The sequence below is a fragment of the Temnothorax longispinosus genome, chromosome 7, assembly GCF_030848805.1.
Source record: "Temnothorax longispinosus isolate EJ_2023e chromosome 7, Tlon_JGU_v1, whole genome shotgun sequence".
Classification (NCBI taxonomy): Eukaryota; Metazoa; Arthropoda; class Insecta; order Hymenoptera; family Formicidae; genus Temnothorax; species Temnothorax longispinosus.
Genome location: NC_092364.1, coordinates 2,001,966 through 2,025,223, shown reverse-complemented (window position 1 = coordinate 2,025,223; position 23,258 = coordinate 2,001,966). Strand labels below are relative to the sequence as shown.

At 38.4% G+C, this 23,258-nt stretch overlaps 1 protein-coding gene across 1 annotated transcript in view; it reads left to right on the top strand.

Annotated features, from left to right (window-relative positions):
* The window catches only part of LOC139815895 (adhesion G protein-coupled receptor E3), a 74,209-nt gene extending 52,313 nt beyond the window's left edge, over nt 1-21,896 (top strand). The window contains exons 5-9 of the mRNA XM_071783154.1: nt 10,813-11,072; nt 14,132-14,233; nt 14,623-14,809; nt 16,375-16,461; nt 17,388-21,896. Of these exons, the coding sequence (XP_071639255.1) occupies nt 10,813-11,072; nt 14,132-14,233; nt 14,623-14,809; nt 16,375-16,461; nt 17,388-17,444 (693 nt within the window). The 3' untranslated portion in view covers nt 17,445-21,896. The remainder of the gene's footprint in view (nt 1-10,812; nt 11,073-14,131; nt 14,234-14,622; nt 14,810-16,374; nt 16,462-17,387) is intronic.
* The last annotated feature ends 1,362 nt before the right edge of the window (nt 21,897-23,258 follow it).

Here is a 23,258-nt window from a genome sequence, read left to right as displayed (position 1 = left end):
CGTCGTCGATGATTCAGCTCGTGCGGAAGCACGTGCTCGGCGGTAATTAATCGATAATTAATAGATGAGGGCTCATTTGCTCTTGCACACTCGCCGCTCCGTTTAGGTTCTGGTCGTGGCAGACGAGACGACGGCCCTTTAATTAGCAGGTGACTTCATCGAGAGGGTATTTTTACGTCCGCAAATCAATTTATCCTCGTACGAAGGTATATATCGGTAACTGTGCCACGCTATAAATCGCTCCGCTGAGCTTCTTCTGGCTATCTTAGCCTCTTCTTGAGAGATTTAGTAGCGCGCTGGGGACTCAATTTTTGATTTAGATTTAAATGCTCGAATTACGTCCAATGTTTTTCCGATACAACATAATTATGGTGACGCATGCAAGCAGCGCAGATACGAAATTTTTCTTTTAAGAAACATTAAATTTCTATCATTAGTCGTCAAATTATATACTTTTTTAATTGCAATTTTGTGTAATATTTATTTGATATTCTTTTTTACGTATTTGCGTGTCGTTAACTCAAGAAAGTCCAGAAATTTTCTAGCGAAGCTTTCCGTCATCTAGTGCGATATCCGGTAAAAAAATTTGCTTTCTGCAAGATTTGTACAGTTTCTTCCGAATCGCTCGCGAATGATCGCGATTTACGTGTGATCCATAATTCAAGATTTATTCACTTTCCGCGATAAACCCCAACTCGCTGATAGATAGGAGTTTTACTATAGTAAAGCCGAAGCTTTATTCTTGAAATCGCTTTGTTCTCGACGCGTGTTCGAAAGCATCTCGCCGCGGATACGACGATGACGGTTGAGCCGATAATGTGGATTAATTGATATACCGCGATCCGCGGGTCGCTTGGTGCGAGAGCTGCTTTTAACGGACAAGTTAATTGCTTCATTAGGAGAAGCACGATCTCTCGCTCTCTCTCTCCCTCTTTCTCTGGTTGCAATTACGCGGGATGCAACGGTTTCCTTTTTCCAGTGTCCATTTCCGCCGCGCGTTCGTCCGATCAAACGTAACGACGGGCGGATGAAACGGCTAATCTCAATCATCGATATATCATGTTTCGCAATATATGCTCGAGACTCACATTTCCGATATCGTCTCTAGAGATCGTCACATTACTATTTGGATCACGTAACACAGTTACAATATGAATATATCCAGGACTATATGAAATTATTAATATATTTTACATACGTAATAATAATAATTTCGCTCTAATACAAATACGTATTGTTACGCTTGTATTGAGACGCCCGATGGATACGAGCCAGAGAAGTCGCGAAGCGTCCCCTTAGTCGCAGTTGATCAACAGTCGCCTTGAAGATTCGGACCGGAGTCTTTGTACTGTTCGGACGTACTAGCTCCGTGCTTCTTTCTTGTAAACAAGTTGTGAATAAACGTGCTTTTTACTTCGGAAAAGGGAGTTTCCTTTTCTATGCGAGTCCGGGAGCGCGCGGTCGCGAGAGAGTGTGTAAGGCTTGTTAGAGAGGCGCTCAGCGCAATAATACATTGATAAATGTTACAGAAATTGCTACTTATTACGTTAAACTAGCTTTTTAAATATACAGTTTATAAATGTTCAGTCTCATAAATACTAAAGTGTATTTGATAGAACGGATTTGATTAATAGAGATATATCGTTTGTAAGGATTACAATAAATTATCAAGATAAATTCTCAATGGAGGATGCCTTCCATTGTTGCGAGTCGGTTAGTGGATTGCATGCAAAAGGATAGTCGAGCATTACCATTTATCTCGGATAAGCTTATATTAAAAAGTTTCCCAAAGCACGGGTTATCGTAGCGGGAACATAAATTCGCGGCATCGCATAGAGAAACTTTGTTCTCTCCCATATACACCTGCTGTTTACGAGTTGCGATATGAAAGCCGTATTTAATTCCAAGTTGTTGCAGTTTTTTCTTTCACGCAGTTTTGTAAAAGCTGTGGGTAATAATGTTTCTGCGATTTTATTAAGAAATTCAATGAATGTCGATTGATTTCAAAACCAATGATTGCAGAGAACGGTTAAACTCTTTAATAAGAAATGTATTCGAACTTGGATATAAAGTCTACGATGTAATTAAACTTTTCATGCTGCTTCAGCAGTGTAAGCGCGAAAAGAAATTGCTGAGCTGGAAATCAAATTAAATCAAGATCTTGAATAATCGACAGACTCTGTACGATTATAAAAAGTTTGATATAATTCGTGAGCATTGTCACGAAGTTTGTATAGCGCAATCAATTCTACTTGCGTCACAGAAGGAGGAGGGCACGATATATGTGCAGTGTGATAAAAGTGTTCGTTAAAAGCATGCGAGAAACACAATTGAGCTTTCGAGAATAATTGATTTCAGAATAAGCCGCGACCGATTTCTCGATCGTGTATCGACAGCGCCATTTTTCTTTCTCTTTTTTTTTTCTCTCCTTTTCTTCACGACGCGACAGCGTTCCGAGTTACGCGTATGACACGTTTTATTGATTTTGTTATCCGCTAATGTAAACGCATCGCGGCAGAATCGTGGGTGGTGTTCTTTTTTTTCGCAAGCTCGCAAGGTGTGTTCTCTCTCCGCACAAGTTCCATTATCCCCACGGAATATTCATGTTTTCCACGCTCTCGTTTATTCCCTTCCTGTATTTATCCCGGTCAGTTTTTTTTTTTGCGAACATCCGCAAATACACTCGCTGGGGAGAATTATTCTTTTGATTCGATATTCCCATTTTTACGCCTTTCGCATTTTTTTTCAAATTGACTATCGATATTTTCACGACGTTAACAACTTTCAGAATTTTAAAAATTGTTCATCCAGATCGGCTGTTATACGTAGTTTTTCATATTCATTGAAATTCAATTATTTTGCAGATATATGAAAACGTCATTTTCAATGTTGTTTTTGTGAAAAATTCCTTGTCTATGCAAAAAGCAAAAACCTGTTTTCAAACAATTTCTATTTAATATTTTAATAGTTGGAGAGAATTTTATGTAGAAAAATTTTCTCTCTCTGCAGTATAGGATTCTTTAATTTCGCGTTACAAGCAGAATGTTTTCTCTCTAACGATATCTGTCCGAAGAAGGAAGTGAAATTACCCCTTTGTAGAATAGAAAAAGTTCGTGTAGTTAAGAGAGCTAATACGACGCATTTTCTTTTTCAATTTCCGAGGAGAACGTTATCGTAGATTCCAATTTTTTGATCGCAAGTTTTTCGGATGTAACGAGTTCGTTCGTAGGTGTAGGAGCAAAATTGGAACCCGGATGGTAATCAAGCGTGTCGGAGGGCGACGCGCGCTCTCTCGTTCGTCCGGGGGTGTTTTTGCGACGTTTCTTACCGCGTGTACTCGCTTCTGCGAGTAACTACCGTCAAGTAAATTCCCGTTTCCCGGCGGTATAATGAATTACGACGTGGACCCGCGTAATCCCCGGGATCGGAAAATTATTTATGATCGCGCGAGCGAACTTAATAACCGGGTGACGGCGACATCGATGTAGAAAAATCGTCAGTCTCGGGGATCTCATTAATCTCTCGCCGTCGTTTTATATTTGCGCGCGCCGATTTTTATTCGCGCATAAATCACAGTTATACGTCGGATTGCGCGCCTTCTCCTTCCTTTTTTTTGTATCGAAAAGCTAACGGTACACCATCGTTGTCTCCGAAGTCTGATATTGGACCGGAAGGTCTTTTCAAGAATGATAAAATTTTTCAGCACCCTTGAATACATTTCCTTTCCTCCTTCATTAAATAAAATGGCCGAATTATTCTTTTCTTTTATAGAGAAGATAACGGCATGTTTTTTTTAATCGAGCGTGTTATATTACCCGAAGGATTTCTTAGAAATTCTCCGTGAAAAAGAAAATATGATGTGAAAGATTAGATTTTCGGTCGCTTTCATTTAGAGGAGTTGTTAAACGAAAGTCTGTCAGGCCAATTTATATTTAAAACTCTTCTTGCTATCTGCCATCCTTTAGTCCAAGCAAAACCGTTAATTCTTATTAAACACACACGTATGCACAGACTTTGCCGACGAGGGATAGTGCAGTAGAGGAAAAACTAATTTGTTTCGAGCGCAAATACTGGCGAGCGCTGTAATACGGTAATTTGCAGCCCCCTGAGGATGAGCGAAGAATTCCTCGACGAAAAGAGTAACGCGTGTGGTGAAAAACAAGGGATGTTGAATAGCACAATTAACCATCCGACAGAGTTATTATGCATTTATTAAACGATGCAAACAATATTTTTATGATAAAAGAGTTCTATGTTATCACTTATATTATCATAAATGTATATTATATGATTGATAATGCAATGATTTATAACGCAGTGATTTATAATATTAAATTGTATGTTAGATTAAATAGCTTTTGCGTCGTTACTAAATAATTTTGAATTGTTTTTAAATAGCTTTTGCATAGATTCCATTTTTTTACTAACACGTTAGTTACTAACACGAGAACAGTTTGTTTTTCAAATTGTTGGTTTATCGATATAAATTCTCGAGAGGAACGCGTTCCGTCCGTCGCAAAATTCTTTTTAACAAGGCCACCGCGAAAACGTGATACTGGTGCGAAGGAAAACAGCCGGTCGCTTTTCGTACGCGAAATGCGTGTATTGAAGCATTTTGCGTAAGGGAGACAGGAAAATGGAGGGAAAGATAAAAAGAGGGTGAAACGACGTTTTGCGGTTTTTGTGTTTACGAGACAAAGAAGAAATCCCCCTGTTTTTGCGCTATGTTCCCTAATGGCCTTTAGATAAAAGTGTATAATAGATGAGAGCTCGTTTTGGTAGCTAGATTCTCTATCTTCGTAACTCGATGATTTTCGTATTTGTATCGATCGATGCAATTTGAGCCAAGAAAATGATACATAGTCCTATACACAGTAAAAAATTTAATGTCCCAGAAAGTCCACTCTAAATTTTGTATTAAAATAACTCATTCATCGTGTTATTTTTTACATTTAGAAATGTTATATCGACTAAAAAATGTCGATCTTGTTCTAAATAAGAAACTGATTCTTTCTGTAAATTGAGATATTTAAAATATATTTTTTCTCCTTTTTTTAAATATAACGTATAAAGAGTGGGGGAGCTCCACTTTTTATTACTATATAAAGTTATCATCAGGCTTTTATATTGTTTCTCTTAGAAGTAACGATCATAGAATCGCGAGCTGAGAGTTTAAATTTGTCAATTAAAAGTTGAAAACTAAAAGTTGGGAGTTTATATTTTTTTCAGAAACATAAATTATTTTATTTCAATGTGCCGCTATTTAAATCGTTATTTATTTAGATTATCTACATAATAGCAGCGGTGCTTCTGTCTTCAGCAGGATGTGGTGAAATCTTTTGAAAAATTTTTAGCAAAGTTTTATGACAACCGTTATTTTATGGAAACACAAAATACTCTCTTTCTGTGAAATAATCCAGCTGTTAAAACGTAGATAAAAGTAGAGCTTTCTATCCGCCGATAAAAATCGCGTACCCGATTCTCGCGTGCACGACGCGCGCTTTGCAAGGCGGCTTATACATTTCCGATATTAACTTCGCTATAATCCCCGTCGGAAGAGACACGGCTTAAATCGATCGCGCATATATCTGTCTGCGTCCCCTCGAGATTGAGATCGTCGTGTGATGAAAAGTCCTCACGTGGAAAGGACTGCATCTTTCCTTTATCCGTATTTCATCTGCGTATTCTGCGAATACGCGAAATTGAAGATCCAGAGATAGTAATTTATTTTCTTACGCAGCCATGAGATCGGTTGAAAGCTCTATCGTTTTTTTTTCTTTCAGCGAGATCGAGAGAGGATGAAAATCGGGCTACATACATTTTTCTAAATCCTGAACAGCCCTTATAAATTCTTCATCATTTCATAATCTTCCATATAGGTTTTTATTATTTACTTTTTATTTTATTTTTTCTTACTTTTTATATTACTTAAGTAAAAATGAATGAGTAACGCATTGTACGAAAAATGCATGAGAGAAAATTTAATTATTTTTTATTCTTGAATTAGTAGTTAGATATTATTTAGTTGATGATAAGTGGTGCGATATCATCTTTTATATATGTTCGCAAAAATTGTTCGTAATACCATTTCCAATATTTTTGCATCAATGAGAAATGTCATAAGCTATGCTACGCTTGTGTCCAATTTTAAACGGAGGAATTAGGGGATTTGGAAATACGGGCGGTAATATCGTTTTACCAGTTTTTAATAAATGGACGACTCGTACAGAGAAATAAAAACTTTGCCAATTACGGTTACGACGAAACAGCAAAACGGTACTCGCGGGAGTGCGCCCGTTAAAATCTCACGGTAATTCTATACTAGATAAAACGATCACCATTTCTCGGATTTATATGAATCGTTTGACCAATTTTCCGCGAATTTTTCCTAAATAAAAATAGCGAAGCATGGCTTTTAACTTATAAACGATTAAAGGCGAAATGGTTCTCACAAATTATTTGTCAGGAATATAAATAGTAAAAAGAAATATATAATAGCTATTGTTTTTTAAATAGTAAATTAATAACAAAATTTGTGCATGTATTAATTTTGGGAATAACACTTATTTTCGTAGAATTTTAATCGAAAGCTTTGTTACATTTTGCAATATGTATTTATTTATAAATAATACAAATATATTTAATAACAGAATAATATTTGTAGTAAAAACGATAAAATACAAAATATAACAATATACGGTAAAATATGTGACACGCGCGAATGCAGCGCGTTTAGTTGATATCCCATAGGCAACTCTCTCTGAAGTCACCTCAAAGAGGAATCGATTTTCGTTGATGACGAGATCAAATCTCGTCGTCCAACATCCTACGTGGCTCTTAGACACGGGGATAATCCAGAGCTTACTCACGTACTGAAAGGCGACCAAGTCGAGCTTTCGCGCGTCTTTCGGCCGCTTCTTTTACTGTCGCGCGTGTGACGTAGCTTCGAATAATTCAGAATTCTCCAAAGGATTTCTCGTCCACTGTTCGACTTTTTTTTAAAAGTTCATCTGAAATACTTTGTTCGATCAATTAAAGACTTCAATAGACTGGTCCAGTCTATCTCGATTTTAACGGATACACGAAACTCGTCGAAAGCGACGGTGATTTGCGCGAAAAGAGAAAAGGATGATTTCAGTGGAGGTACAAATAGAATACTGATCGTGAAATTGCAAAATAAGAAAAAAAAGGAAAGTGGTATTGCTATTTCATCACGTTTTGAAAAGTTCTGCATGTTTCAAAATCTGCATCTGTGATTCTCAGTATCAATTCTCGAAACTTTTGACAAAATATATAATTTCTCCATTAATTTACTTACTTGGCATTTAATATAATGACTTAAATTGCAAAGACATATGTAAATAATAGATAATTGTTAACACTATTATGATTTATTTACTATAAATTTAATAGATAACTGAAAGAAAAGTTACAACTGAAAATTTCAAGTAGTAAAATTACAGGGCAAAATTTTGTCTGAGGTAACATTTTTCACAAAAATATTTTTATCTTATACAGAATAAACAATTTTTATTTTTTACAAAAACATTACTATGCCATACGCACGAAATTTTTTTGAGAAAGTGATATTTTGCAATACCTAATGTGTTCCATGTGAACGTGGCATGCCTCCATGCTCGAGTTACACCGCCGTTGTTGCATTCGTGTTTCTGATTTAACCCGATATCGCTGACGGTCTGAAATTTAAGCTTGTTCTCGTCGTTAACCTCATTAACACAAGGCCCGCGTTAGTTACCGTTCCAGACATCCGCAATAAAACGTTATTTCTATCCGCGACAGTCAGCGAGGCCAGGTATATTATCGGTCCGACTAAAAATAGGTTTCTTCACTTCGCGGTGGCGGACTACTACAGCTTCTGGAATCGCGCGCGCTGGTCGACATTTCGAAAATTATTTCCAGCGACATTTCCAACAATCTCACAGCTGCAACCACACCGAACGAAGTCTAGTTCGTCGATGTTTCACGCCGGCAACAATAACACAATTCTCGGGTGCGACGAATGTTGCTTCATTACGTGTGCGAGAATTCATTTCAGCGTGGTGCGCATTGTTGCAAGAACGATTCGTCGTGCCGCGAGACTTGGTGATATTATTGAGTCAAATTAAATTGCGGCAACAATAACTGCGGTTGCATACGTACCGAAATGTGTGCCGAAACTACCGGCAGAATTGTATCCATAGCGGAATAATCCTCGAGGACTGGCACGAGGGTTTATTGAATTCTGAAGCGAAAATTCGGTCGGATAAGAATGTTGCCCGACAACTCGGAGAAATAACTTGAAACTTTACATCGCGGTGAGTTTCGTGTATGCCGCGAATTCGCGTTATAACGAAATTCCCGAAGAGAGAGAGAGTTCTCGTAATATCGGAGACCCAAGAAAGCGAAAGATAAACTACGTTATATTACTTCGCCGCGGTATTTTGCCGGAAGTACTAATTTCATAATTGGATTTTGCTCACAATTCGATCGTTCGTGTATACGCAGAGGGAAATTGAATTTTATATTCGCACGTAGAAAATATTTTTCATCTGGATGTTGGAAACGGGACTCTCGTTTAGAATAACAATCGAATATCGAGCGATTAATAAATCGCAGAAAAAATTGCATGGAATATTGCTTCGATGGTAAAATGGTTTATCTAAAGTTAGTATAGCGTATCGATCCGATTTTTCCTTTAATTAAGATTTCCTATCTCATTTTACGCTTGCGGCTATATGTGTTACGAACGAAATATACGAGTTGAGCTGTCATTCTAAAATGTTATTCAACGGCCCGACTGGATAAGATGAAAATGGGACGTCGGACGGAGGATTTAATGGTGCGCAAGAATCGCCCGTAGATGGATATCATTTCAAGACATATGTTCATGTAAAATCTGTCCTCTGACGTAACCCGTTGGTTCGCTCGATGCAATTTCGCTTTGCAGACCGACCCTTTGTATCCCGGCGTGAGCTGCGAATTCCAGAAAGGCATCCACGCGCGCGCCCTCCAATTTATTTCCGCTTCCGTTTCGATGCGCGAGCACATATCTATCCCTCCGTGCGATTGTTGCGACCGTGCATCGACGAGAGAAATATCGTATGCAACATGCAACCGGGTGTGGTATCGTTTACTACGAGAAAGTCCGCAACGGCTTCTCTTTCAACGTCGCGTTGCACGTTGCAGTAAATCGCTCACGTAGTTGATTTGACAAAGGTGAACACCGCGACTACGTGTACAAACTTTTTCAATATTTCAGTATTCATGTACATATGTATACTGAAATTTTGAAGAAGCTTGTGTCAGTTTATTTAACGTGGGACCATAATCTATCGCGGATAAACTAAGCCGTTTATTCGGGAATACATATCTTAAATGGGAACAATTATTACAGATTTTAAGTTTATGTAGGAAAATTACCACAAATTTAAGTTTCATTATTTATCGAGATCACTCTAAAATCGCACACCTAGGGTGATTAAAGTTTCAAATTTCTGATTTCATCTAATTTTACACCATTTACCTTAAACGATAAATTCTATTTCGAGAAATTCTATTTCATGCTTCAATTACCTATTTCGATTCCTGAAATAGGCCCGCGCTTTGACCTGAACTATCGCAGGATAACAATTGTATAATTATCGAGCGTTCAAATTGGTTGCAATAACATGTTAGCTATTATTCCGGATTACAACAATGCTAAACTGATTACGCGGTATGGATGGAAGTTTATTTTGAACCGAATTTCATGGTGTGTGTATGTTATAGTATATCTGTTGCGGCAAATTATATCGGTCGCGAAGGTACAACGAGAGAATTAAGGGCTTTCATACATCATTAATACACAATAATATTAAATGACACGCTATTTATCCAATACGGGCCTGTTCTAAAATTAGCGAGTCAACGTGGTGTTTGTTGACGTTGGTGTTAATCGATTATTTCGTGATATTGCGCGGGATATATTGACCGGCATTGTGGGATTTTCAACGTGAATAATTCGCCGGCTATATATATATCCGTAGTCGCGAGCCATGCGTTTAGGCTACTATCCCGAATTACTCACATTCGCCGTTCATCATAGGGCAAATTGACGGTGACGTTTATCCGCGCTGGAAAATATTGCCGGGCGATTCCATTCGTGTATGTACGAAATTCATGGCCCACTATATAACCCATAAATCAAATGAGAAGGAACGAATATCTTACGCCATTCACCGTTCGATGCGTACAGATTTATTTTCTTCATATTTATATTTTTCATTTATTAAGAATAATGATCTAATTTAATTTTTGCATTTTTGCATCGTGAAAAATTATCAGAATCAATCTTACATTTTCCTCATTTTTGTTTTTACTTAAAAATAAAAATCTTTTACATTTTTCGTCATTGTGTGTATCACTTAACAAAAAAAAAAGAAGTAAGAATATTGACTTATTATTTTCTCAGTCCTGAAATTTTTCTTGTATTATAATTCAGTTATGTCTACACGCGTTGTGATATTTGTATTAGAATCGCATTTTCTGATGATAATCCAGAATTAATTTTGTTTTTAAACGAGTATAATATCATCTCTCAAAACACACATACAAAGATATTAATTGCGTTGCCTTAATCGCGAACAAATTGCAGATTTTCTTTCTAAATCACTCTTTTTTTCTTTCTAAAGTTATAACTTCAATAAAGTTCTGGGTTATTACGAGCCATTGAAGGTCTCCGTTTGCGTCACGGGGAACGTTGACTTTTATTACGGAGATAATTCCGGAGATTTGTGCGGACAATCAAACATAATGTTCACCGTTTGATTTCAGGATTCGGAGCTCTGCATTTCGCTCGGTCTGAGTCTGCAGTATCTCCGGGTGTCGGTGGTCTGCTGGTTGGCGGCGATGTGCCACCACCTGTACGCCACCGTGGCGTCGCTGCCGCGCCGGGACGACCCACCGACGTACATAAAGTACAGCCTGTTCGCCTGGGGCGCGCCGTTGATCAGTCTCGCCCTGGCGACTCTCTTGCAGAGCCGCGAAAGCCACGATTTCTGGGACGTCGTTGATCTCACTCCCTTCAACTGCTGGTAAGATTTCAGTTGTTGTTGACAAACTGTTTAACTGAATATATCTTGTTAATCCGAAATTTGTTTTCTATTATATTTATAATATACGTTTAATTTGTTGTACTTGTACAAATTAAGTACAATATAAAAATAAGGAAAGATAACAAGAAACTGGTATACGAGATTACAATATAATCGAATAATTAATTATTCTTAAAGTTCTTATAATGAAATAATTTTTTGTATATTAATTCAAGATCTTAAAAAAAAAGACTTATTAACTTTTAATGTTAAATATATTTTATTTTTGCATTAATCTCTTTTTTAATTAAATTATTAGCTTGAACTTCTGCATTACTCCCTTTTTATTTTCATTTGTATTTATCCGCTGGCCTGAAACTTCTTGACACGGCTCATTTGCTTCTCTTCCATTTTCACGAAGTGAGAGAGGCTCGTCCTGAATCCTTTATATCATTTCGCTTTTATTCTCTTGTTCGCATTTTACATGTCTGACTAGGTTTCCGCGGATCTCACAACGTTTATTTTCAGTTCTATTCAAGAATCACGGATTCTATTTAACAATAGGATAAATATTATATTTTAGTATGACTAGGTTTGTGCGGATCTCACAATGTTTATTTTCGGTTCTATTCAAGAATCGCGGATTCTATTTAACAATAGGATAAATAGTGTATATTCTTTCCTCAAAAAATACAATCTGTGAAGCACGTAAAACAAACCGAAAATCGGTTGTGAAGTAAATAAAAATGTAAAATATTGAAACAAAAGATTTTATCATAACACCCAATATTATTTTAATATTTTATTTATCCGGCGCAAAGAACAATACATCTATTATGATTTAACTTTATATTATTTTAACCGCAATAACTCTCATTTTTAATTTGGCAAAATTAAAAAAAAAAAACGTTTTGTTAACAATTACATTTTATATTTATCTACGCGATTTGCAGAGTGATTTGTCAGTTTATTCCATCTGTTCCTCGGGTTGGGAGAAAATCGTTTTCCCCGTCGGCTAAAACCTACCGCACCGCGAAAATTGCCAGGCATTTGCGTCTCTCTTCGTGAGCGCGTGAGTTAATGCAGCTCTCTGTTCCTAATATGCGCATTCCGTCGTGCTCGCGTTCCGCTGCTGCGACCCACTTTATTCGCCGGGGGTTGCCAGCGAAGGGGTATAGGTGGAGACGACACGGCAGCGCGCGCGCGGTAACGATGATGGGGGCTCGGTTTTCCCCAAGCCGCAAAGAATCCTCCGGCGGAAGAGCGAACGCGGAGTTCTTTTTCCACGCTCGAACTCGTCGAGATATTGGACGGGGGATGAGCGGAAACGTCGCGGTTCGTCGGAAACGTCCTCCGGAGGAATGTTGCGCGTGTGTACAGCGCACAGATCATTTATTTATTTCCAGATTCTTCCGCCCACCGTATCCCATCTCTCTCTCTCTCTCTCTTTCTTTCTCTTTCTCTTTCCACCTGCCTCTGTCTCACGGCGAAATCCCGTCGAACGACCAATTTTCGTTAAATCAGATTCGCCCAACGGCGAACCGGAATACCGTACCAGAACGAGATCCTTGCTATTTTTCAAAGCAAGGTATTCGATAAGAGCATGTATATCGTGTATCATTGGTATTAGGTAGATATGCGATATTTTTCTTTATACCCCTGTGGCAAAATAATATTATCCAAGCTGCTTATTATTTGCTTTACGACATTAAATATATTAATAAAATATAAATTAAAAAATGAAGAGATTTTTCTTTGCTTGCTTTTACGTGACAGTATTAATTTTGAATATTAAACATTTTTAAGAAGAAATAATAGGAGATTAAGATATTAAATTTCTTCAAAATTAATTAACATGTGTTTAATATTAATTAATGATAATATGTATTGTGTATTAAAATTTCTATTACCTATATTATGCAAGCCTGAGATACCGTGAAAATAATTTTTTTCCTCAAAAATTCGTTCGCGTGGGCGCGTTCAACTTTCAAGATTCATTCGCGTATTTTTCCTCTTTTCTTCGTCATAATTCAAGATTGTTGACGTAGGTATTAAGGATCTAATCTGGCTTTTAATCTCTCGGCGTTTTCCGAGAAGAAGGTGAAGTTGACGTAACTGTAACGAAATCAATAATGGGTACTCGTAATAATTCCAACATTCAACGTAAAAATTCCACTGTTGTGAGCATTAAAAAAAGATAAAAAATTTTAAAAAGGATAAAACTAGAATTAAAATCTTGCAAAGTAGAAAATATCAGTATTTCAATGTAGTTTCGTGCCATAAAATTTCGAACTAAAAATGGTTAGAAATGACTTGAATTTTTAAGTTCCAAGTTGTTCGCATCTCTGTATATTTCTTTTATTCTTATAATTATGCACATTGTTATGCAAGAGTAATTCTGTAGATTTTATTTTGTATTTTATTTAAATTTTGTGTTCTTTACAATGATTTCAATTCGGAAGTTCTCGAGGGAGGCGTTTTCGCAGTCTCGTTTCGTCTGCTTGTGAATATCCGAGATGCAATCGGGGAAAATAAACGGCGGGAAATATTTCTTTCGATGCGACATGTATAAAAATCGAACTGCCGACATGTGCAAAGTAGGCGAGTGCCGAAAATAGGTATTCGATATCGCCGAAGTGCTTCCCGATAAAATCGCGTGTTTTGTAGACACTCGCTCTTTGACCCAATCTGTTCTCGCTGAAGAAAACGACGAGATTTTGGGTACTTCTTCCGCGTGTTCCCTAATGCGATTTATAGGGTGAGACTTAATAAACGAGAGTTGATAAATATTTCCGTCATCTTTCCTCACGTTTCTCCCGTTTCATAAGAATTGCAACGCCGAATTGAATTTTTATGCGATGAGCAATACTTTTAGCTACGCTATATATTTTTCAGGCACTTTATTTGGTGTACCTACATTTTTTCATATGCATTTATCATAGAAATTGTTATATAATTAATTAAATCAATATGAATACGTGTTTATAAAAATAAGCTTCGTATTAGATATCTTTTTTATTTACGGATATTTAATTTTTCTTTACTTTTATTAATTTTAGGTTTCTGGGAGCCACGGCGACAGTTTACGCGTATGGTTTACCGGTCGTCCTGCTACTATTAATTTCCGGTTACTACCTCGTCAAGGCTGCAATCGTGTCAAGGTATATCTTTTTATTACAATCGTGTCAGGATATTCTTTTATTACGATCCAATATTAAGATCTAATATTAATTTAATAACTGATTAGATCTTTAAAAAAAAATATATATATATATTTACGTAACGTGCAATATAACGTGCGTATAATGTATTCCTAACATTTTCGTTATAATTAATTACGGGCTCCGAATACGTTTTCCTTTGCACGTAAAACTCGCGGATTGTATACAGTTTGTTACTCTTAGGGTGACTCATACATTTTCATTCTCGTAATTTCAAACTTTGCTTTTCCGAACTATCGCGGCCCGAAAGTTTCGCGTACGCCCCCTCCCCCCTTTCTCGGTCATGGATTACGTCACACGTCGCGTAAGTCGCGCTCGTATACATGCAGGTACACGTGCAGCATGCAGCTCGAGATAAAACAACGCGAGAAGATGAAGAGGAGGCGGGCGTTGCAGCTAATGCTCTTCCTGAAGGTCAGTCTGATCGTCGGTCTGGTGGCCGGTTGCGGGGTGGCGTCCAGGGTCTGGAAAATTCCTTTTCTATGGGCGGTTTTCTGCACGGGCCATTCCCTCCAGGTATGTAGAGCAAAGATATGCGGGGTGCAAAAAAGCACACACACACGGACCATTTCGCATCAGGTACATAAGCGAGATATGCGGTGCATAAAAAGAGTCTCGGAGGCGGAAGATTCACCGAGATGCCATTTCTCTCCCAGTTCTCCTTTCCTAACGATGTACCATATACGAGCGCAATATTTCCGACGCAATTTCGATGGATTATCGCAGTATACGACTGCGAGTATACGAGCGCGCGTTAGAGCCTGACGTTGAAAGATGAGAAATCATTAACTCCCCGCAAGTGACATCGTATTTCATCGCGTGTCTGATTTTTTAAATTTAAAAAATTTATGAACTAAGTATTATATATTTTTGAAAATTACGTATTTTTATGGACCATTTTTGAAATCGTTAAGCAGATTATATTATTCGGACTATTATTCGAGCCATTATTCGGCACCATTATGTGCGCGCGGACCGTCACGTGGACCATTATTCGGGCCATTATTCAAACTACATTCTCTTCCCGTCGTTCGATCACAATTTATTTCAAACTAAATTTAAAATTTAATTTGATTTCTTGTAAATGCAAATATGCCAATTATCACGCGGTTCGGTATTCGCTGACGATGGCGCCGATATTACACCGACTTCATTTTCCAACATTGAGAGATCTCGGTCGAGTCCTCGACGACGCTCAGCGTCGCGCCGCGCATAAAGAGGCGAAAAGGGCAAACGCAGGAACGCGCGGAATCTCTTTCCCTCGTCCTTTTCCGGCAAGTTCCTCGAGGAACTTTCCGTCCCTGACGCGTTCGATTTCGCGTCAAGCGTAAACGGCTTTTCACACAGCGTGCTTCTCTTTCTCCCTCTTCCTACACATATATGTATAGCGCGTCTCCATATTTCTTCCTGCGAGCTGAGTTTGCCGAGTCGAGTGTTCTTCAGTAGCGGAAGCTTTTCGCGATCAACGAATCTCGAAAGGATAGAAGACGTGCCGATCTCCCTTCTTACTTCACTTTACTCGGTCTGCGCCCAATTGCACGCCTTCATCCTGTCGTGTTCGTCTTTCCTTCCGTTCCTTCCTCGGTTTCTACCTTTTATCGCATCGAGAATTTGAAACAGTTGCGATTTTTCAAGTAAAAATCTCTCGAGTTTTTCCTTTTAAAAATCAATCAGTAATTAAGTACTTATTTGAATTATATTTTTAATATTGTGTACATTTTTCTTCCCCTTGGCTCCTCGTTTCTTATCTTTGCCTTTTTCCAGTGGCACTCGAGACTTTAAGACGTTTATGATTTCTTAAAGTATAAATCTTTCTATTATAAATACATATATACATATAATAACGTAATAGAAAGATTTACTGTTTTAAGAAATCACAAACTTCTTGAATTCCTTTCGTCATTAGTGGACAAGAATTTAGAACAGATACTTTTTAATTTCTCTAAATGTATAGATTTCAAGCTCTCCTACTATTTTTTTTTTTAAAGATGACTTAAGTTAGCCATGCTTCTTTGGTGTGTTCAATGGTATAGCTTTATCTAACTTGTTGTCATATTACACATGACGATTCTATTACACAGGGATCGGCGGTGGCACTCTCCGTCGCGTGTAACTGCAGGGTCCTGAAAGTCTATGCCAGAAAATCGCACAAACAACAAGACCATCAGGTACGAGCCCTCGCTGAGAGAAAGTTTCGTTTGTCCCAACTTCGATTAAATCCTCTCCTTGATACTCCGATTGCCTGCTGCTTTTCTTCACTTATGGTGTAGTTGTTTCGTATTACTTTATTTCGTGTTACTTTGAAAAATTGATTTTGACGAGTGATTAATTAATCCTTATCAATTTTAAATTGTCGCTGTCTTTCCTACTTGTAAAACTGCTCTTGTTAAGACGACGCCAGAACTTTTAATTCTCTTTTTAACATTGTCAGAAATTCTCGAAAATATCGCGAACATTTCTTGAATAACATGTTGATTTGGAATAATCTATGAGTCTGAAGAACGACAAGCTTCGTGGTTTCCTACGAAGCTCGGAGGAATTAAGTTTTAATGGGTTAACAGCGGTTACAAATTTCTCGAGTCGAAAATACGCGTGTCTGACCTTCCTTGCCGCTTTTCACTGAGAAAGATTCTCCGCGCAAATTATTTAATCTAGTTGATTGCGGTGCGTCCTCGTTTTCCAGGTCAGACTGAATTAAACTGTCGCGTTTCTTCTACTCCTTATTTCAGTTTCCAATTCTATGTCTCGGTTTATCTGAATTTATTTCTCGCATATCAACGTCTAATACCCAAGAAACCTGCAGCTTATCTACTTCGGACCTAGACAAAATATCCCGATCTTCAGTTTTCCTCTCCTTTATCTCGAAAAAGAAAGTCACTTTAACAATAAACGTCTTTTGTTTGAGAATGCAATTTATAATCTATGATGATTAATATACAAGGATGTACAGTATTGCTGGTAACTAGATTTATCGTTGGTAACAGAAACTCTCTCGTCTTCGTCGTTATTTATGTGGCTTAGACAAGCGCTTAGTTTGCCTAGACACAGAGTAAGCCTTTCGATACAGCGTGCGACCTGACGTTGACGTTTGCAGATCGCAAAATCGAGCAGTAGCATGCAGCTGCTCGCACCAGCACCGGATCCGGTTTAGGCGGATCCTGAAACGACCCTCCGGGACGGAACGGACAGGAACGAAGAGGAAAATCAACGAGTGGCGACGGCTGGTGTCTCTTTCTCCGCGAGCCATAACTATTTTTACATCGAAAATATACTGACATTTCCCTCTTAACTTTGCCGTTTCTCTCTGTGACCGCGATTTTCCTCCGTGACGTGCGATTTCAGCCTCGATTGCTTCAACTATTCCTTTCAACGCGATCTTTTTTTCGTTGTCTAAGATAGGTAGAAGGCTCTTTCAGAAAATTTGTGGAAACTGAAAGGAATTGAAAAGGAGGAGGTAGAAAATTTGTAAAACTTTCGATCGATGGATGTTGATAATATTCTGAGTTGTTATTTTCGATAATTTATGGCAGAGTTGTTGTAAAAAGAGATATACGTCCCATTACAGTTCAATATAATTCTCGCTCTGGTCATTAAACATTACTTGGTCGTTATTATTCTCAGAGGCTCGAAAGGGCTGGAAATTTGAGTCCTCTTGCACGCGCGAGCTGTACTAATCCACTCGTGGACTGTAATTATTATTAATCGTGTTCCACTTGAGGCTTGCACAAACAATCCTAATTTTGACGACTCATTATGCGATCCATTATTTATTACGCTCTACAAATCTCGATAAACTCTCGAGCAATGAATTATAACTATTATACTTAGCTCAAGTTCTAAAAAAGTAAAAAAGTAAGAAGAAGAGTCAAACTTTTCGAGAGGAGGCAAATTATAAACTTCAACTATTCAAAGTTTTTAAAATAATGCTGAGAACTCGGAGAATTAACTATAGTTCACTAAAGCGGATTGTTCCTCGGACACGAAGTTATTAATTATTTCTGCGTATGGTAAATTATTAAACGCTGAGGAAACATGAATTTAAATGAATATGAATAATTAACTTTTAATTGAACTGAACTGAAAATTTGTCAACTCAACGTATCCTTAAATGAGCTTAAGAGAGATCGATTATAATTAATTCCTCATTTTGATCTTACGCGCATTCGGCAAGTTACTGCAGCGACTGATTTACGAGACTCGAATCGCACGTTTCCGTAGTCCTAATCGCATTCTGCAAGTCGATTACATATGATGTTGCGCGATGTTATAACGCGAGGGACAATTTAATACGGTTCCGATATGACTAATGATTTTACGCTTCAGCGAGAAGCGCAAGCAGCGGGAAATATGCAGTAATGCGTTGCAACCATCCCTAATGTGATATGCATATCGTGTTAAATACATTATAATTCTGTATATATAATTCCGTGAGTGACGAATAGTCGCTCTCTTAATTATTTTCTATGTACAGTGTCGCTCGGTAAACTTCAATTTGTGATCCAGAAACATAATTATATAATTATTACCTTACTATAACTTTTCTTGGGATTTGATTAATTAGTAAAAGTATCATTGTTGAATTTAGTGAATATAAATATGTATTATATTGATGATACAAATTTCTCATTATAAAAACGAATAATGAGATAAATGTACACAGAGAGTTGAAAAAAGAAATATCACTTATATATAATTTTATATCTAGTATTTTTCTCAGAGAAAATTTTCAATTTTTTGACGAAAGCTCTTTGGACGAATTTATCGCAAATTTTTAATACCGGATGTTAAATATCGCGAATTTCCGTAAACACGAGCACCGTACAAACAAGAAAAATTATTTTTCTTTTTAAACATGACCTAAATTTGCCGGATTGTCCCGTGGGGGATTAATCCAGTCTTCCGGCTCTCCACAATAGAATTTTAATGCGCAACGGGAAAAGTTATATGGTTTCATATCAAATCTCTGGATCTCGAAACTGGGACGAGCGATACGTAGGTTGGATCGTCATCGTGATCGCTGTTAGCGTGACTTTCTCGCGATGATGAATACCATAGGCGTGAAGCCTATACGTCATACGCCGTGATTCAATTTGCAGAAGTCACTTAAGGGATGAAGTTCCGTGCTTCGAGAGGAGGTGAATCGAGAATTCTAATAGAAGGCACCGTCGGTCGTTTACGGGATTTACTTCGAAATCTTGTGTCCCTTTGCGTTTAGGAGATCCCGTTTAACCCGCGGGGGTCCGGTGATCGATCGATCGATCGAAGGGTTGGCTTTCCTCCGCCTCACGTTGCTCGACGCTCCGGCAACAAATGCGGCGGCGGACTGAAACCACCGTGCCGTGGCGTGGCGCGTTGGTGATGTATCGATACCTATTGCTCCCATTTCGCGAGCGAGGAAAGCATTCGAACGCCATCGTTTCTTCCCGCTGAATGGCATCTAATCAAGGACGAGAGCGGTGTATAAATTGGGCGCGCTACGAGCACCGACATTTGATTAAAGTGTGTGTGTATATAGATATATGTGAAAGATGCTATATATATATATAAAAGAAGAGAGTTTATATATAAGATGGTTGAGAGAAAATACAGAAAATAGTACTTTAATTCTTGGTAAGAGAGCGACGGTTGAAAATGTTCTATTATACTACGAGAGTAAATGAATGTTCAGGTATCTGTTGAGAAAATAAGAAATTTTTTAAATATATATTAGCTATCTCTCTCAACATCGTGATAAGTATATTTAGCAGTGATAGTTAGTCTGTGTTTTAAGCCGTTTTGAATTAATCAAAATCTCGGATTAGATATATCAGCTCCCTTTCCGAGCCGCAAATAAGTCCCAGTCTACAATAGATGTTTTAAGTCCTAAGCCCTAAGAAATTGACCAATCACAGTCAATTATTCTTTTCAAATTTAACTGTGATTGAACAATTTCTTAAGGCTTAGGGCTTAAAACACCTATTGTAGACCGGGACTAACGTAGTCGAAATGATGGCGTACGATTGCGTTTGTTTAACTGCATATCGGAACGCTGTGAAGGTATATATGAAATGGGTCGAGGAATGAAACGCAGTTGGTTTACTATCGGACGTTTGATCCGTTAACGAACGAGAAACACGAGCGAGTGAAACACAGTAAGTACTCAATGTAGGCCGACATATCAGTGTTGAATAATGCCCTTGAATTTTCTAAACATCGAGCGGACCGAATGCCGGACGCGCGTGATCGTTTGTCCGAAATTTCGTCCCTGCGCGAGGTTTGCTTGATCGATACACGTCCGCGAACCCACCGCCTGTGTACATAACATCGACGAGAGGAGGATATTCGTCGGATCGTGCTTCGAGAGTCGCGCGATTAATCGCCGTCTATCTCGCGACGGGGAGGTTTCTGTCAATCGATGAATAATTAGGAGCAATTATGACGGTAATTGCGACATTGAGATAATTGTGGACCTTTGTATATGTTCCGATAATTCAACGGATAACAGATTTTATCCGTTTTAACGGATAATCATTGTAAAGCTAAGAATTATAATTGCACGTTTATTGTTCTTTGTAATATATACAATTTTATTAAAATTAATAACGTTAACCAGTATTATTCTAATATTATACATCAATATTCATTTTTTTATTTTAGCTTCTGACTTTTGTCGTCAATTATGTCATTGGAACATATCACAATATTATCTTCTCTTGTCATAATTATTTCTGAGCCGCATAAAACCATATATAGACTTGAAGATATTGAGAGAAGCGTTAAAAATATTTTTCATTTAAAAATAAATTTGAAAGAAATTTTTTATTTCGAAGATACTTATAATTTCTTAAATTAATTAATTTTATTTCGTTAATTTAATAAGAAGGTAATTTGTCTACCTACTTTTTATGAGAAGGATATAACTTACAGGATATATATTATCGAGTTCAAAACTGACATATCTCCATTTCTTTTATATCTTTCTTATTTTCTTAGGATATGTTATCCCTTCGTCTTCTATGATTTAGTGATATCATATGAGCGGAGAGAAATTTGCACGATATAAGTAATATCCAAAATCCGGAGACAAATACGGTTCCTGTAAAGGGTTCTAATCTTCCTGTCGCGAGACGTACGTGTCATATGGGACATATCGAGGCGTGTATCCTCCATCGTGGATGCCCCATCGATCGCTCAATCGTGGCGTTACACGTTCACGCAAACGAACCCAGACCAGATTCCGCATACGCAAGCTTGTCTGTATCCTCGGTCAACGTCGCGGTATCAAGCATATCCTGCGAACGCGGTATCGACCAATCGACTACTAGGTAACAGGATTCAACGTGTGAACGTATATAGAGAGACGTATGATTATCGATCTCTCTCTCTCTCATCCGAGAGAAATCCGTGTGCGTGTTATGTGTGTGCTTGCGCGTATATGGCTCGCGTATATATCCGCGCGATCGCGTACGCGGTGGTTTCGCGGCCGGCATTCCCCCGCGACGCAATTAACGCCCGATAATGATCTGTTGCAACTCTGCGTTAATGCTTATGTAATCGCGACACGTGTGTACATACGTGTAGAGACGCATGTAATCACGGCGAAATAAATATTTTGAAACCTAAAGGAGAGAGGGAGAGGCTTTCGCCTCTCCGAGTCTGCGTCGTCGGGCTCGTCCCCGGTTTTTCACCACTTCCGCACGATTTCCTGATCTCCTTGACCGCCCGAACGGAAAATCCGTCGAACGACGTAAAGCGAGTAATGGAGTCCTCGGGCGGCTCCTTTGCCGATTTGTTTTACAGCACCGCGATAAGAGCGGAAGAGCGAGTGTCTCGTGTTCGGCGATTATTTTTCCTTTATTACTTCGCGAGATTTAGGGAAGAAGATTTTATTACACCCGGGGTAAGGATTTGTTCCTCTCGCGAGTCTAATATATCTGCAGTCTGCCTCTCGGAGGGTGTCCCAGACGCGTTCTCGCTTCCCGTTATACTTTGTTTTTCGCAGCGCACTGAATCTTCCGACGACGAAAATACGTGGAAACACTAAAGGGGAGGGAAAAAATATTGAGATAATACCGCGCGGTGTACAATGCACGGGGGTGTAGGAGGAGGATTAATGCTTATAGCCCAGGGCACTTCATCCGAGCTATCGATTTTCCGAAATACAGAATATGGAATACGGATGACTCGGTTTAGTGCCTTTCGAGCGAGTGGAAGAGCGGCTCGTCCGTGTCATTTCTCTCCCCGTTCTCTCTCCCAAACGGACCTGACATTTAATTATCGGGAATGATCGGCCGACGGTCCGCGACGCGACCAAGTGCATTCGTTTTCAACCCGCCCTTTCGCTGCAATGCACGATTTGACGACGGGCGACAAGCGCTTTTCAAGTGCGTTTTATTCCGGAAAACGTGTTTCACACGTAATACATTTCTTTTTTTTTTCACTCACAAATTTCCGACAAACAAATTTATATCCGAAATATTTATTATTTCACTACATTACCTTATCTACGTTATAATATGTATAAAAAAATTATAGAAAAAGAAATTTTTGAAGTTTTGAAATAAGTTTTGAACGCTCGGTATTTGCCGGACGATAACAACGATGTGGCCGTATCGACATGGAATCGTGATGGAAGATGAAATAATAGCGACGTGATAATGTCTTTCTTCATAATACAGACCCGCCCTGCTCTCGATATTAATTTCCACAAGATGGGAAAAAAACTTAATAACGCGTCCCATCCTGCACTCGCCATTACCCGCGCTAATTTCTCCTTAATTAACTCCGTATAATTACGCGCACAGGCTGGACTTATCTCGTGAATTCGTAATTCCGCGCGAGGAGACGTCCTCGAGCTCGGAGTTAATTAGAGCATTTCAAGCGCGTCCCCCTTCTTACCGGAGGCAGAGGAAAAGATATTCTGGACCAAGTTGGTTGTTGTTACTCCGAGGATGCTCGGGCCGACAATGGCATTCGTTAACGTTCT